Below are 16,098 nucleotides of genomic sequence, written 5' to 3'. Positions count from 1 at the left end.
AGACACAGACCTGCGGTTTTGATTGGAAGTTCACAGCAAATGAACAAACTGTGGGAATGGGAATAAAATAAATGATATGGTGTGATACTGTGTAATGTATTAACCATATCTGTGACAAAATAACACTAATATAGCAAAGACATTTAGATGTGGTAAAGGAAATATTCTGATGACAAGTAAACAAGTTTACTCATACAAGACAACTCCTCACTTTCCTCCCCATTGCTTATTTTAGGAAAACTATTTGTCAGATGCTTACAACCTTTTCCTGGCAGTAAGAAATAAAATCAAGCCCAAGGCTGACTCGCACAAAAGGCCTTCAGGTGCTAATGATGCTGCCCCCCCTACAGTCAATTGGAAGGAGGCATTGACAGTGAGCAGGGAATAGGCTATTGACACCCCTGGGCCATTTTCCTCACAGTCATCCCCAGCAGGCAAACACAAGAAGCAAACAAAGACCCACCATCAAGGAACTTCTCTTGCCAAGATAGAGAGCGAATGGTGGATATCAGGCTTTTTTTCCTATTCAAAGCCGCAGGCTGCATTTTTGAGTCACAGTGGGTGAGAAACAGACATTGCAGCAATCAAAGCCATGTAGTGACACTGCAGTAGTTTAACATAATTAGCAAGGAGCGATCTAGTTTTGTTTACGAGCAAATCTGTGGAAGACAGACAAACGGTGGAATGCCAAGACTGTGTCTCAAGATGAATGTGCAGTCCTGGGTGGGTGTATATAAATATAAAAAGCAACAGGCCTCATTACAGACCTTTGGGTTTGGGGAGAGATGATTCTGTAAATATATGCAATCCATTCAGTGTCTTCTTAATGCAAAACAGGAGAGAAATGTTGACGTACAGCGTCAGAACCTTTGCAAAACAATGCATTGTTCACTCAATTGAGAATTGACTACTGTTGCCCTCTAGAGGTAAGAAGGGTCACAAGCAGAGGTTGAAACAGAAATGTTGATGGAGGTCTGTCTCAAAATGATCACACCACTGGCCAATGCCCCAAAGAAGTTAGTCGGTGTTATTACAGTGCTAATCAAGCTTTCAGGTCATGTGCATATCTAAACATTTCAGCTGTGATGCATATGGTGCTGTGGCTAGAGTCCAATCCATTTGAGCTCCCTGCTCATGTGACATTTAAATACATGAGATGAATCTGAAAATTCATCTTTGGCTTATGTAGTCTTCCATGAAAAAAGCAATCTGCAGTTAATAAATGATGAAAACACAGTGACTAATATATGTAATGTTTTAATTAAATACTTCTCCTTTGAATAAAAAAGTGCAGATACTTTGGACGATTTCAACGGCAGGAAAGACAAAAATGGTAACAAAGAAATAGGATTGATTTTGTTGTGTGATGCAGGCAAATTAAATCATAAACGTCCTTAGAAACATTATAAAAGTAAGACTAAGACGCGTACTAATATGTCTCCACAATAACAATATTATCCTGCATACTTAGCCTGCTGCACTACTTCAGTAAAAGCCCTAGATTCATTTGAGATGAATGAGTTGAATGCCAAGGGAGATTAATAAAAGCACTTAAAGAAGCCTCAGACAGACTGAAATATTCATTATCTGCAGTTACAGCACAAACATGAAGTTAATGAAACAGAGAGAAGCAAAATAAACTAAAATTGGATGTTTTCCCTAAAGAAATTAATATATTGTAGTATTGTGACCGCTGTCATTCTGACTGACGCTGAGATCTTCATGTCGGTCACTGTTAACATTGGGCTGTGCTTTCATTGAAAACCATTAAGAAACTAAACTTCATAGATTCTTGCCAGTGTTTAAAATCTTTTGACATAAAAACATTTTTGAAGAACATACACAAGAGTCCATTTTTAGGATATACAGATATATCCCCACAAACCTGACATGAATATATCATCATTCCAAAAATATTCATAGTAACCTGATCTAGATGGGTTTTCATACAAACAAAGGATGAATAAAGTGAACAAATAAATACAAGGAAGACATACATAGGTGTGAGTTTGTAGAGTGGAAGTGTAGTGGATGTAGTGTGTGCAATGTGTGTGCGATGGCCACAAGGTGGTGTTCTGAAAAGCTACACGATGGCCATGATCTGGGAAGAGGACGACAACAGGAGACAGAAGAGCGCTAATGCTCGTCTTCTGCCCACTTAATAGATCTTATAGCCATAATAGAAGGATGTTTAAAACAGTCTTCATGTAGATTCTTTAGGTTATAATCTTCATAATAACAATACTTTCATTAACAATTCTATTATATCAAGAGTAGTAACAAGAAATGACAAAGTTCAACTGAGGTTTTCAATTACAGCCTCAAGGAACGAGTCTCCTTCACAGCCCGTCATCCACAAGTTCACCGTTCCCTTTCCTTCGTTAGTTGAGTGCTTGATGCCATCAGGACCAGCCTATAACTGCATGAATGCATCAAAAATGCCCAAATTTAACCCAACCCCCATCTCAGGCAATTTGCTCTCTTCTCACCCAACATCCATCCAAACTCAGAGTAGCTCATTTGCATTGCAAAAGTTCTCCTCTACTTTTTCCAGGTATTTCAGTGACACTTATTGATCCTTTGATCCGGCCCTACATCCTTCTTTGTCTGTCTGTCTCAGAGGCGAGTCTGGGCCTCGGGGACGTAGATTTCGATGCTGTCTGCGCTCTCTGTGGCAGAGTTCTGGCGAAACGAGGCAGCCTTCTTAGCAGCCAGCAGACGCTTGCGGGCCTCCTGTCTCTGCTTCTCTGCCGAGGCCGAAGAAGAGGTGGATGCAGAGTCGGCACTCTTCTCCCGGCTCAGCAATGGTCGTCCTTTACCGGGCTTCTTTGATGCCGGAGGGGCCACCTTCTCCTCGTCCTGTTATTGTGGAGTGGTGACATTTGACAGATAGAAAAAGACAGAGGGAGGAGATAGGACAAAAGACAGATGAGACAGTGAGAGAATGTCATAAGGAAGCACTCTTTGTTTAAGCAGGTTTGCCAGACAGGACTTGGACAGAGACAATGCTGTTGTTAAAGCTTTGTCACTTTGTAAAAAGTGACCAAAAACAAACAAACAAACAAACAAACAAAAAAAAAAACAAGTACAAGTACAGACACCACTGAAAAGAACAGTCATTTGAATGATCATTTCAAAGACATGAAATGGCAACATGAAATAATGGCACACTGGATTAAACTTAAAGCACAGGCAAAGGATCACAAGACAATCAAAACAACAAAAAGCGAGAAGAGCGCTTCTGCTACAGCAAGGGCTCATAAAGACAGAAACACACACACCCACCACACCAACCAGCAGCTGACAGAGACACGCAAGCACAAACAAACATTTAAACAGAAGAGGAACAAAAGCAAGACTCCATTCTCCTATCAGCCACTTTTTCTTAGCCATGCTCTGCTGCGGCACACATATCAGTAGGTAACACATGCATGCTCAAAGCAGGGCTTTAACCTTCCAAGACAGAGTAACAACAGCCCTCTTTGAGATGAATATTTCCATGCATGCCTATAGGGATCTTTCTTGCCCCTTTTGTGTTGGAAAGGGAGGCCCTGTTTATCCCACACAGGAACTGAGGAAGTTGAAGGGAGGTTTTAAAAAAAAAAAAAGAAAAAAAAAAGAAAAAAAAAAGTGGGAACAATGGTGGTGGTGGTGGGAGGAGAGAGGCCGGTTTCGGCGGCTTTCCTACCCCAGCCAGGGCACTGGGCAGCAGGGGTGGGAAGTACCTTCCGCTCTGGGGGCGACTGGGCAGCTGTAGTTGGCGCGGACTGCCAGTCATTGGACTTGAGATGGTAGAGCTCATCAAACTTGAGGCTGATGTCCTCGATGGAGAGCTGTAATAGGTCCCAGAATCCAGCCAGGTCTTGGGCTGTGGGTCGTGGATTGGCATTCACATTCTGACCAAGAGAGGGATGAAAGTGGATGAATAATGTATGTGTGATGAGGAGTGAGGACATGTACTGCAGTTTATATGAAATATCTTAGAATGGAGAACACATTTGCATGTAGGATTAAATGCTGGCACAGAAGGCAGACTCAATTGCAGAATTGCTTAATTTGTTGGACTTGGGTGGGTTGTTGTTTTTGTCTGGTATTTCAACCTTACACGTCTCCCTGCTCTGAGCTACTACAAACTTTCCAAACGCTGATGTTTGGGTTGGGTAATTAGCAGCAAGGGTTAGGGTTAGGGTTAACCCTAACCCTAACCCTAACCCACATACACACACAAAAAAATGCAATCAACCAATAATCTGACTCTGGGCAGTGGGTAGGACATCAGGGTCAGTTGCACCAACACTCATCCCAGTGTTTGGCAATTTCTTGACTTCACTGGTGCTCTGTTCAGCAGTTGAGGTGATATAATGAAGCTGTGGAATTGTTTGCTCACATCAGCTGGGGTCATCGCACAACCATAGTGATTATCTGGTTTAGCTGAGCATCATTGATTAACTCACTGGAAAGAAACTGCAGCTTGATCTGTCGCTGGAACACAAAACTAAATGTGGCATACCTTGCGGATTGTTTGTCCCTCTCAACACCCCCCCCCCCCAAAAAAAAAAAAAAAAAACAAAACAAAAAAAAAAAAAACATCAGAACACACACCACACACACAAAAACAAAAAAAACAAAAAAAAAAAAACAAAAAACAAACAAAAAAAAAAAAAACCCACCACATCAGAACACAAAAAATTTCATTTAAAATGAAATTTTGAAAAAAGCTGTTCAGGTGGCATCTAAATGTCATGCCTAACTTAAATGTTAGTGTCACTGACTGGTCATTGTTGATGTCTAATGTGAGAATATACTTCTCTATTAGACACAAATGCTGCTACTTTCATGAAAACAACTAGGGGGAGCCATGTTACAGCACAATTACTTTGCAGAGACAGGAACTGCACCGAAAAAAAAAAAAAAAAAAAAGACCTCAATCCTGTCAAGCAAGATTACTTCTGAAAGTGACAGTATAAATTATGTATCATTATCAAGTTGAGTAAAGCATTATACTGAACCAGAAGAACACATTTGTGACACCATTACCAAAACAAAAGAGCATAATTACTCAGCATTCACATCACCAGAACAGACAAGACTCTTCGCTTGTTTACAAACAGCTGTCTTTTTGGTTGGTGTCTCTGAAAAACCGGAACAGATTATCAAGCAGGCATCAAGTAAATCCTGCTCTGACATCTTTTAATCTGTCACAGCCACTGATTGTAATGCTCTGGCCTTTTGTTTGTATAGGCTCTGCTGTGTTCTTCAGATTTAAGGAGCTGTACTAACATTTTAACAATTTTTGGCAAAAACCCCCTATGGGCAGAGCCTTCTCATTCTAACTGAATAGTGGAGATGAGAGATCAGGAGGGCAATTACTGTTTCAGGTTACACTCCTAACTTCATGGATGTTCAGCTGAAGATGTGAGAGGCAGAGTTTCTGAGGAGTTACCTTTTCGTCTGATATAAAAACACAGGACTGCAAAGCAGACAAAGAAATGCATCACTGAATCTTATAACATACTTACACATTGCACAGTTACATCAATGAATATGAGGCATTCATTGTTATTTTTCTTATCTAATCAGGTAAAATCCTTTTGCCACATTGCCACGTCTGTTTGAGAAGCAGTGACCATGATGACAGTTTGCTCTATCTGGATTAAACCACTTTGTTAAGTAGAAAATTCAGGCTGGGGCTGGGTTTGGTTATTTACAGATATTACTGAATTTGGAAATTTTTCCTTTTCCACAATGAAAGTTTGAAGTCAACTTCAATCAACCCGCAAGAGTTTACCAGTCAATTTTATCTGACACATATTTGAGAAACTGCACATCATATCTGCCAACAGGACAGATGTTTGTTGGCAATCAACTGCAACTTGTAACGGGCTCTTTCCAGTAAAAATGTGTCATCTCTTAGAAATAGCTTAGTGGCATACTACAAGTGCCACATAATATGTGCTGATGAACTGCCATGCTTTATTATGTGACTAAATGTTGCATATCAGCACAGCTTAGTCAGATTTAATTAGTGTGAAAGGCTTTGTTTCAGGTTAAGAAACTGTTGGTGAAGAGAGAGTTAGGATTACATTGAGTTTCAGTTTTATACCTGTGGAGTGGAATTATTAAAAACAGGCCATATACACACCAAGTTTTGTTCACACAGCCCCCGAAACTGCAGAAACTTCTGGGACATTAGCAGCTGGGCACTTCCTACGGCACTGCGTACCTTTCCCAGCACTGAAGAGAGCACACACACACACACACACACAAAATTGTCACAGAATTGCTTGTGAAAGTAGTGTCCTGTTATTTCAACAATGGAAGGTATTTTATTCCAATCCACTCCTCTTTAGGTTAAGAAACACACCAAGACCTGCTAATACATTACAGGCCAAAGGTTTGGACACACCTTCTCATTCAAATGAATAGGAAAGTGTGTCCAAACTTTTGGCCTGTACTGCATGTAAAGTACATCAACACATACATAACTGTAGTTTGTCAGTGTTCTCTATGCTAGTCTGTTGCAACTCGGGAAAACATTTGCCCTGACAAAATTGGGACTCTATCTGATCACTGGATTGTGAAGTTATGGGGCAATTTTGTGTGGTGAGACTCAGCTGTGGAACAAAGCTTTGCATCAGATTTAAGATTCCTTACAACAGAAGCACATAGACACACAACATATAGACTTCTGTGCTCATATGTTGATTCAGCAACTCAGATAATCGAGCAAACAAAGCCTCCCATTGTTTGTATACTTGTGCGTAGAATGTGCATTTTTGTGTTCACTGCTGATGTTGAAGCACTAATCTAATCTGGAGCTTTAATCAGTTCCAGAGTAGATTTGTATAATTCTGGGGATTACAGGGCTGCTTGTGTGTGGTCACCCCAGGTATTATCGCCTCATCCTCTCCATGCTGTGTATGTCTGAGTGATTGCAGGGCCAGAAGCAGAACACTATAACTGAGCTCTGAACCACATGCTGAGGTCAAACACGATCAGACCTCTGGTGGGAAGATCAAGATGCAGGTTTCAATCAGGGCATCGCATAATGACTTCAGCACATTTGGTATCACTCTACTTCAAACGATAACGATTAATTTAACTATGAAAACCATTATAACTAACTTTCAGCTTACAACACTTTTTTTTTTTTTTTAAATTGGGAGAATCTGCTCCCTTTACCATTTGCAATATCCACCTCCTTGTCCTAGAATAGCAGCCATACTGTGCTAGCCTCACCCTCCTCTGAGAGCTGGTTGTCTTTGGTCTCCTGTTCCATCTGCTGGCACCAGCCTTCCATGCGTCCCGTTTCCGCCTGCAGTAGTTTGAGGAACCAGTGGCCGTCTCTCCGACACAGTGTTCCCCCTCCTCCGCTTTGTGGAATGCTGCTGTTACTGCCATTGCCACTCTCCAGCCAGGGGTCCGGAGGAGGTAGCGATGAGGGGTCCAGTGCTGGGTCCAGACTTTCTGAGAATGAAGAAGAGCTACTTCGTGTAGTGGAGCGGTTGAGGACCTGCCTAGGAGGTGGAGGTGTAGAGGCGCCAGCAGTAGGTTCTCCATTGTCTAAAGAGTCCTGTGCAGGAGGGGAGCTCATGGATTGGCTAGCACTATTGACCATGACTTTTTTTTCGGTGGGTTTGGTACTGTTCAGATGGGAGATGACAGGTATGTCCTGTGTGTCTGAGTCCGTTTCTTGCTTTGAGGCCATGCTACTGGAGCGGCTGAGTCTGAAAGATACAAGTTGAGAGAAACTGTTAGAAACCGGCTTTTTCCATTTTTCAATTCACCTTTTTTTAAATCTTTGACAAAATTTGTGTGTGCACAACAATGTAAAAAGAAAAGGATAAACCAATCAAGAACAACAAAGAAGCACTGCTTAGTTGAGTCAGTCAGTTATTTTTGCTGGTCAGTAGGGGGATAAACAAGAGGGGGAGTATGTAGCTGCACTGTGCCATAAGCTATTTGCATGGTGGCACTACTAACAGAGCAGAATTCCCACTAAATACATTTTGTTAATTTTTTCTTGTTCTCGTGCCAGACAATGGAAAAAGAATGACATATTAAGACTGTATGTTAACTTCCAAGCTGCTGATCTCCACTGTTCAAATCCTGATCCTATTGAGACAATGTTATCTGATAAAATCACCACAAAATATAACAAAAGAAAATGGCTCTACTGTAATCTTGTCTATTTTTCATTTAAAAATTATGCAAATTATACCAGATAATGAAATATCAGAGCTTGATTGAAGGAACTGTGACCTATATTATGGGAGGCTAGGAACAGTAAGAGACCAGAATGGAATATGGTCTCATTATGGCAAATGAATCAAAGTGATACAGCTTAAGCATTGTCATGTGGCTCAAATGTGAGTACAGCATAAATATAAATCAGGACTAAGAGCGGCAGCTAATCCAAATGCAACATGCAAAAGGAAGTGTCCCAGTATGTCCTGACATTCAAAACATGAGCACAGAATGCATTGTGACAACAATGAAATGGGGTTCAAATAAAAAGTGGGAAGGGACAAATTCAGATGGATAATAGTCACTCTAGGAATCAGCTTCAACATTACCAGCACAACACACAAAGACATTACACATTTCTTTCACATCTATATAGTGCCTGTTAACAGAAATAGTAGTCAGAGTAATGTGTATGGCTATAATATAAATTCCTCACGTTGTAACAAGGACAGGAAGAGGACTTACTGCCACCCGTCCTCCACCTGTACTCCGATTGACTGAAATTTGGCTAGTGGTGGGGTTTCCTCTCGTGGGACTTCCTGAATACAGTCAACCTTAGAACAAACAATGACATGGAAAAAAAACAAAAACAAAAAACAACAAAACAAAACATTGTCATTGAACTGGCCAAAACACAACCACAGTGATGCATATGAGCAAGAGCTTTACCTTTCCAAATGATAAAGTAAAACATCCAAAGAAAAGATATTCCATATAATTCAGTTCTTTCTTTTCAAAATGATGCCACAAATGAGGGTTAAACTTCATTTAATGTGCTGTGTTTGGAAAATTGAGGAAGGGACTGTTATTTCAGCACATGCAGAAGAGAAAGTTGTGGTAACACAAAATTTATTTTTTGCCATCTATAGTTCAATAATAGCCAGCTCTAATGATATAGGGAGGATCACCCCAATGAGAGCTCTAACTTGCAAGCACATTTTTGGCCTTGAAGTGACAGACTCAGACATGGTAATACACCAGAGGACATCTTGTGAAATTACTCTCAACTAATTCAATGAGCTACACTTCAGAAGACTAGTGCACCATGTTGGTTGGCACTGGCTGAGTGAATTTCATTTGATATGTACAGTAGTAAGAGCACTGACTCAACTGTACTCTTCCTGGATAGTACAACATTCCCACTGCCTACCTGAATGCCAATGGAGGACAGTTTCCGCCTGGGTACTGGGGCCACTAGGGGCTCCTCGGCCACTAGATTTCCTTTATTTAATCCTGATTTCAGGGATTCATGTTGGACTACTGAGTCACTTGTCTCAGTGGAAGCATTGGCTGTAGTGGGAGCAATTGGCTCTCTTGGGGTGGCAATAGGAGTAGGGATGATGTGTGGAGGGCGGGGAATACCCCGGGCCAGGCTGTTGGCACGGGTGCTATCAAGGCTGTCAGAGGAGTTGCTGTGGGCGTGGCTAGACTGGCTGTTGACCTCTGACCTCCGGTCTTGTTGATCCAGGTAGTTGTCTTGGGCGGACTCTGTGCTACTCTGTACTGTCACAGAGATGTAGGGCTTGGAGGTTGTACGAGGTGGTACTGGTGGGGGCGCAGTCTTCTTACAGGTGGTGATGCATGTAGAGACTGAGAGAAAAAAAAAAAAGAGACAAAGGGGAGCAGGGAGAGGAAGAATTGTTGAGAAATTTGATTTATCAATCTTCAAAGCCTACTCATATCTAGGCTTAAACTTGACAAAAATGAGAAGCAAATAACAGAAGGTAACTAAGAAATACAAAAAAAAAAAAAAAACAAAAAAACAAAACACCCAAGCAGAACTCTTCAGACTAAACATAAATACAAAAGAATTTTGTTGCATGAAAGGTGGAACACCAGTGAATTAGGGAAGTATCTTGTAAATCAGAAAATAAAATCAGAGGGGTACTGAAACAAACACATTGTGCCACGCAGGTGACCTATATGAAGTCACACACACTATGCTTCAAAGCTTGGATCATGAGACAGGTGATAAACTTGGAGGCACTTAGCTGACCATATGAGTCTTACAACCAAATATGGTAGAAAAGTTGAAGGACATTTACCTGCAGCACTCCCTAACGTAAGACCAAAGGAGGAAGAAAAAAAAAAAGAAAATTATAAAGTCCTGTGATTAAATAGTTATTTAAGTGCTTAGTGCCATACAAAGTAAAAAGTTTGACACTAATGATAATCTGACGATCCACCCAAAGCCAAATGGACACAAAGTACTAAGCTTTGTTGTTGTTGGACCATTATATATTGTTTAGTCCTTTAGTCACGTGATACCATATATGAAAGGTTTTAAAATCTAAAACTGAGCTCCTTAAAGTGGGAGCTTACATTTAATCCACGCAGCATGTGTCCAACATGCAAAACAGAAAAGCAGGTTTTACAGCATAAAAAGGCTCTTACAGCCACACCCATTGGTTTTGCCTTCGGTCTGACAGCCTGACATGATACCACTCTTTCACTCATCTCATCTATTAACCAAATCAGCACTGCGTTGAGGTCAAAGATTGTCTGTGAAGAGGAATTCACCCAGTCATGTAGACTGTATCAGGTAAAATACACATAAAAACTGCAAAATAGAAATAAAAAGCAAAATAAATCCCATGTACACAGATCACATTAAAAGCTGACATAAGAAAAAAAAAAACAAACCAAAACTATGATGAGCCCTTAAAAATCCCCTTTTTCTGCAAACACAGTGAAGGCAGTAAAAGATGTGATGTTGGGCTCTATAATCTAAACATAGAATTCTACTGTATTATTATGAACCTTGTGGCTGCTTTATGATTCCTGAAGGATGCTTCATTTGACACCATGCTTGAAAAACAGTGGAAAGCTTGTGAAGAGTTAGTAAAGAGAGAGAGACAGTACCAGAGGGATATAAAGAGTGTAAAAGATAAAGGCAGTTTTGACAGGACACACTGCTTCCCAAGCCTGATTTGGAGCATGGCAAAACACTGAAATGTCTTCATTTGTTCCACTGTGGGGAAATTTCAGGAAGGGATTTCTACTTAGAGAGCCATTATTAAAACTGATTTAATACTTTTGAATTTGCTGTCTTTCACATTTTGCTTACAAAGTCCCAGTTTGAGAAGGCACTGACCACAGTTATTGCAAACATAGCCTGATCATAATAACATCAGCTTCAATTCTACTAGATGAGAGGGACCTTTACAATAGCATTTGAATATCCTGTGAGGGACGACATGCATCAAACAGTGTGCCTTGCGTTGCATCACTGAATGTTGTTGTCAGGAATTTCAACCACCCATCAAGGATTTTGCCTTGCAGCAAACATGTGAGCGGCTGAGGAAACAGTCGAACAAGAGGCTTTTTGTTCATTGCAATCTACTTCACAGCTTTAATTCTCATGTTTGTGCCAACTCACCAAACGCGGAACTCATGTAACCTCACTCATATCTTCATGTCAGATTAAACTCCTGAACTATAAATTGAGTTGTCAGACGGTTGCAGGCCAGCCACTTTACTGCAAGCCAAACTATTGTACAACAGCTGGCCCTCGGGTGTCTAAAAGGGCAACTATGTACTTCCTACCTGATTCTTCCCACGAGAGATATGAAGTCAGGTGTGTAAAGAAGTGGCTCAAGTCCCAGCAGTGAGGCTTTCCAGCAAACTGCCTTGAAGCACTTTAAGGTCACATTCCAATGAAGCCAAAACACTGACATCACTGTAGACCACAGAAATGACTCCGAAACCAGCCCATCTCTAAACCTCAGCTGCCAGACATAGATACAGTACAGGCCAAAAGCTTGGACACACCTTCTCACTCAAATGAATAGGAAAGTGTGTCCAACCTTTTGGTTTGTACAGTACATGCACAATTTTTTGGGTCAAGAACAAAATGTAAATTATGAGCTGACAAAACAAACAACCAAATGTACAAGGATGCATGCTTGCGCCTCACCCAAGTTAGTTTTTTACAGAAATGTTTACTCTGAAAGTTGGACCACACCCTTAGCTCAATAATTTAAAAGTGAGAACCACAAATCCAGTCTGCTAGTTGAAAAGCTGTCGCTGACATCCACAAGATAGGGGGGGGGGGAGTGTCAACCACAGCATCTCTATATCACAGCTGTCACCTCTCCTGCCTTCTTGTAAAACAGAAATTCAGCCTAACAAATCCAGTTTAGGAAACTTGGTGGTTAAACATCTATCATTTCTATAGAGAGCAGCCCAACAGACATGGATTAGCCACAGGCCTCTGACCACCACCTCAGGAAACTCTGCTGTGGCAGCTTTTCTATGTCTGCGTTCCCACACATGACAGCGATGGATCTGGGGCAGAATAGCGTCATCACTGTTGCTGCAGTTCTGTGATGATCTTCCATCACTCCCTTATATCTATAAGCAGGATAACTGAATACTGTGCCGAAAAGCCCAACTGACTTCCGTCTCTGAAATTACACAAGGGATAAAGTCATAGAACTGAACACAACATTAGGGCCGAGTTCTCATCATCATCTGATTTTAGAGTTTCAGAAGTATATCAACATTGATGTATATGTTGGTCTATAAATTACAAGAGACATAATTGCCAAAGATAATTTTGAATTATCTGCTGGTGGTCATTCAATCCACTTCTTTTAGCCATACTGGCATAATGGATCATTTGTAATCACACAATTTGTCAAATACCCCCATTATGAGATTGAGTTTTGACCAATATTGTAGAATGTGAGTACAATACTGAGTTAAATTCATATCAGAGGTTGAAAATGATTGGGATAAATTATGAAACAGGAATGTTGCTGTTGCTACTCATGCTATACATCAATGTAGTGAGAGATGTGCAAACGATTTAAATGTCATGCATTAATTCACCATATGCAGAGTCTTTTTGAGAGTTTAAATTCTTCACAGTTCCTCTGCCTTTCTGGGTCTTCTTGTCACAATGAGCTGAGCTGTGAAACATGAAACTGAGTACAGTCTCACAGAGCTGCTAACAGATGTAGATTACCCTTGACTACATGTCACTTTCAGTTGTGAAATATCATGCAATCCTGACCACAATATCCAAATGTACAGAACCCTAGCATAGATACTTGACTATATTATGTGCTAATGTTGAAACTGATTATCAACTAACCTAACAGATCCAGACAGTAATTCTACTGGACACATATCTTCATTTGCCCAGGACAACCAGATAAGCGATGCGACAGTTTTTAGCCTGTTGTCTGCTGTTAATTTTTCTACTTTTGCTGTGGCTTCTGGTAATGTTACATAAACACAAATAGAATAAAATTTCATTTGTGATAAATTTCCATTAAAATGCAGAAAATGCAGACATGTCAGAAACATCCAGCAGACAGATGGATCATAGGCGGCACATGCTCTAATTCATATGACACACTTCTTTGTTTACTATGCAGAACTCAGCCCCAAAACACTGTCGTCATAGTGTGAAAAATTTTCACACTAAATGGACGCAAATTAAGCCGGAGAACCCATCTGATAAGATTTAAGTTTGAGATGTTTTATTTTGAGATGTTTTATTCCAGAAAGTCTTTGAAACCCAGAAAAATGCTCCTCTTGTCCTCTGGCAACTTTTACAAATACCAATTACCACTATACCACTTAACAACGATAGCAGTAGGGCTGACAGAGGCTTTCTTTTTAAACTTAAAGAATCATTTCAAACACCTCAGCAGCTATAAAATGAACAAAGCCAGCTACTGTAGCTTCTTAATTAAGCAGACTGTTTACAGGAGCTGTTCAATAGGATGAATTTTACAAGAGCAACAAGCAGGCGCTTTGTGCCAGAATGCTTAAGTGGAATTTGGAGTGGGCACTGAGCGCTGCTGTTTCCATGCCATCTGGACAGTGGTGTTGTTGTCCACTGCAAGGCCTGCTTCAAGATGTGATTTTCAGGGCTAGAAAACGATTAGCTTTCACAAGCTTCATCAACAACAGAAAACACCTTCCAGCTACTTAATGACTGCACGTTATCCACAAAGAGTGAAATAAGAAAATGTTTAACTTTTTAAAACCGCCCCAATCATCTCAGCAATACAACCCATACTGAAAGTTTAAACCTTAGCTACATATGCCAAAATAGGGGGGGAGCAACAACAACAACAACCAAACAAAACAAAACAAACAAACAAAACAAAAACACACCACATGAAAATAGGAAATAATGCTTTAATATGACGGAACCCACATGGTGGTCCCCCTCTATGATAACAGCATTTTACTTTTCACCATGTGGAGACAGCTGAGGCATGATTTACCAACCACCGTTCCAATGACATCACCACTGGTAGCACACATATTTTCGTGCTCTAAACCCAAGATCAGTTTAAAGATATCTTTTCTATTTATCATACAAATCCTAAACTCTGTTACATTAGTAGTGGGCAACTGAGACCGTCAAACAAAGAGATTTAGAAAGCCCATGTGACATATTACTGCATGCATTAATTTATGCATGTCTAATAAGAGCTTTGGTATAGTATTTAGCCTATAAACCATAATCCACGCAGTAGATTTTGACCTAAAAAATTGCTTATATTAAATGGACACATTACAAATGAAGTATATTACCAATGAACCCTACATCAGTCAGAATGCCTTCTTGCCTGAATTGAGACTAACTGCAGTGGTTGGAGTGTGTCATTGTGGCAAAACAGTTCTGGCAGCAGTGGGACAGATAAACTAATGAAGATTACAGTTTTCTTCCACTTCTCTGGTTTTAAAACGCCTTCTGAATTTATTGGCTGAAAACAATGAAAAAATTAAGTTAATTTACTGAGCTGGTGCTGCACTGGTGCCGCTGGTCAAGGGGCACAAACAATGAAATACAAAAGATGGATTGTGACGCTCTATTTAATGGCATTGTTTGCCAAATTGCCTGCTGGCTTCCAGCTAAACCATCTGCATTGTAAATAACAGTCAGAAGACAGAGACAATCTTGCCCTAAACCATCGACACTACCTGCTCACCCAAACTATTATATCAATTATCACACTAAATATGTTCAACAACAACACCTGCAAAAAACGGCACAGGCCTTTTAATGAATGTGACCTAAATGGGGTTTAATCCACGTTGCAATAGACAAGCAACCATGTGGGACAAAAGTGGGGCAGCACACTAAATACTCCTCTGTGAAGGCCAATTTTCCATTTCAGCACCCAAAGGAAGGCGCATTTATGAGGATGTGCGACAACAACATTTAACTGCAGGCGGTTAAAAAGGCAATTTCGACTAGTTCACATACCGGTTCACATCCAATTTAACAGCAAGTCCCGCTTTCATCAGGCAGACAGAGCAGACAGTTTCTGATCACAGCAGATGACAGGGAGCTCTCATTCATTAACACACTCAGCCAATGACTTGCTGAAAACATGAAACCTGTATATACTTATACAGGGAAAAAGCACAGACACGTCAGCTGGTGTCTCAGAAAGACACACCAAACCCTGTTACTCCTCAATCTGCTCCCATCTCCATCAATACTTCCTGCACGGTCCACATTCACCCTGAGCTCACTGCTGGTTTTTAGCTGGATGAGTGAGACTGTGTAAAACTCTCTTTGTGGGGTTACACACCTGCTCGGTTTTAATTCAACACAGACGGAAGACTGAAGCAAAGCGGCTCCGTTTTTACGGCTAAACTCAAACAAGACGAGTTAGTAACGGCTCGCCTCCGTACCAACTTCTACCGGCAACAAACAACAAACACTTACCGAGCTGACAAAACAAGGCAGAGATTTAAACAAACAAACAAAAAACTTCTATCCTATGAAGGCGGACGGACCCAGACTGGACGTCTCTCTGCCGTTCCGGTCCCGGCTGTGGAGCAGACGCCGGGCCGGGCGCCTTTTGTTGGGCTTCG

General features: G+C 40.8%; 1 protein-coding gene across 2 annotated transcripts in view; it reads right to left on the bottom strand.

Annotated features, from left to right (window-relative positions):
- Window positions 1-1,241: 1,241 nt before the first annotated feature.
- The window catches only part of dlgap4b (discs, large (Drosophila) homolog-associated protein 4b), a 103,229-nt gene continuing 88,372 nt past the window's right edge, over window positions 1,242-16,098 (bottom strand). The window contains exons 9-14 of one of the 2 annotated variants that reach the window (XM_029502892.1): window positions 9,398-9,837; window positions 8,713-8,801; window positions 7,240-7,727; window positions 6,143-6,234; window positions 3,726-3,896; window positions 1,242-2,859 (exon numbers count right to left, since the gene is read on the bottom strand). In XM_029502892.1, the coding sequence (XP_029358752.1) occupies window positions 2,617-2,859; window positions 3,726-3,896; window positions 6,143-6,234; window positions 7,240-7,727; window positions 8,713-8,801; window positions 9,398-9,837 (1,523 nt within the window). In that variant the 3' untranslated portion in view covers window positions 1,242-2,616. Of the gene's footprint in view, window positions 2,860-3,688; window positions 3,897-6,142; window positions 6,235-7,239; window positions 7,728-8,712; window positions 8,802-9,397; window positions 9,838-16,098 lie in introns of both variants that reach the window. The other variant, XM_029502893.1, reaches the window with a different exon arrangement.

This window comes from Echeneis naucrates, chromosome 5, assembly GCF_900963305.1.
Source record: "Echeneis naucrates chromosome 5, fEcheNa1.1, whole genome shotgun sequence".
NCBI lineage: Eukaryota > Metazoa > Chordata > Actinopteri > Carangiformes > Echeneidae > Echeneis > Echeneis naucrates.
This window is presented reverse-complemented; position numbering and strand designations above follow the sequence as displayed.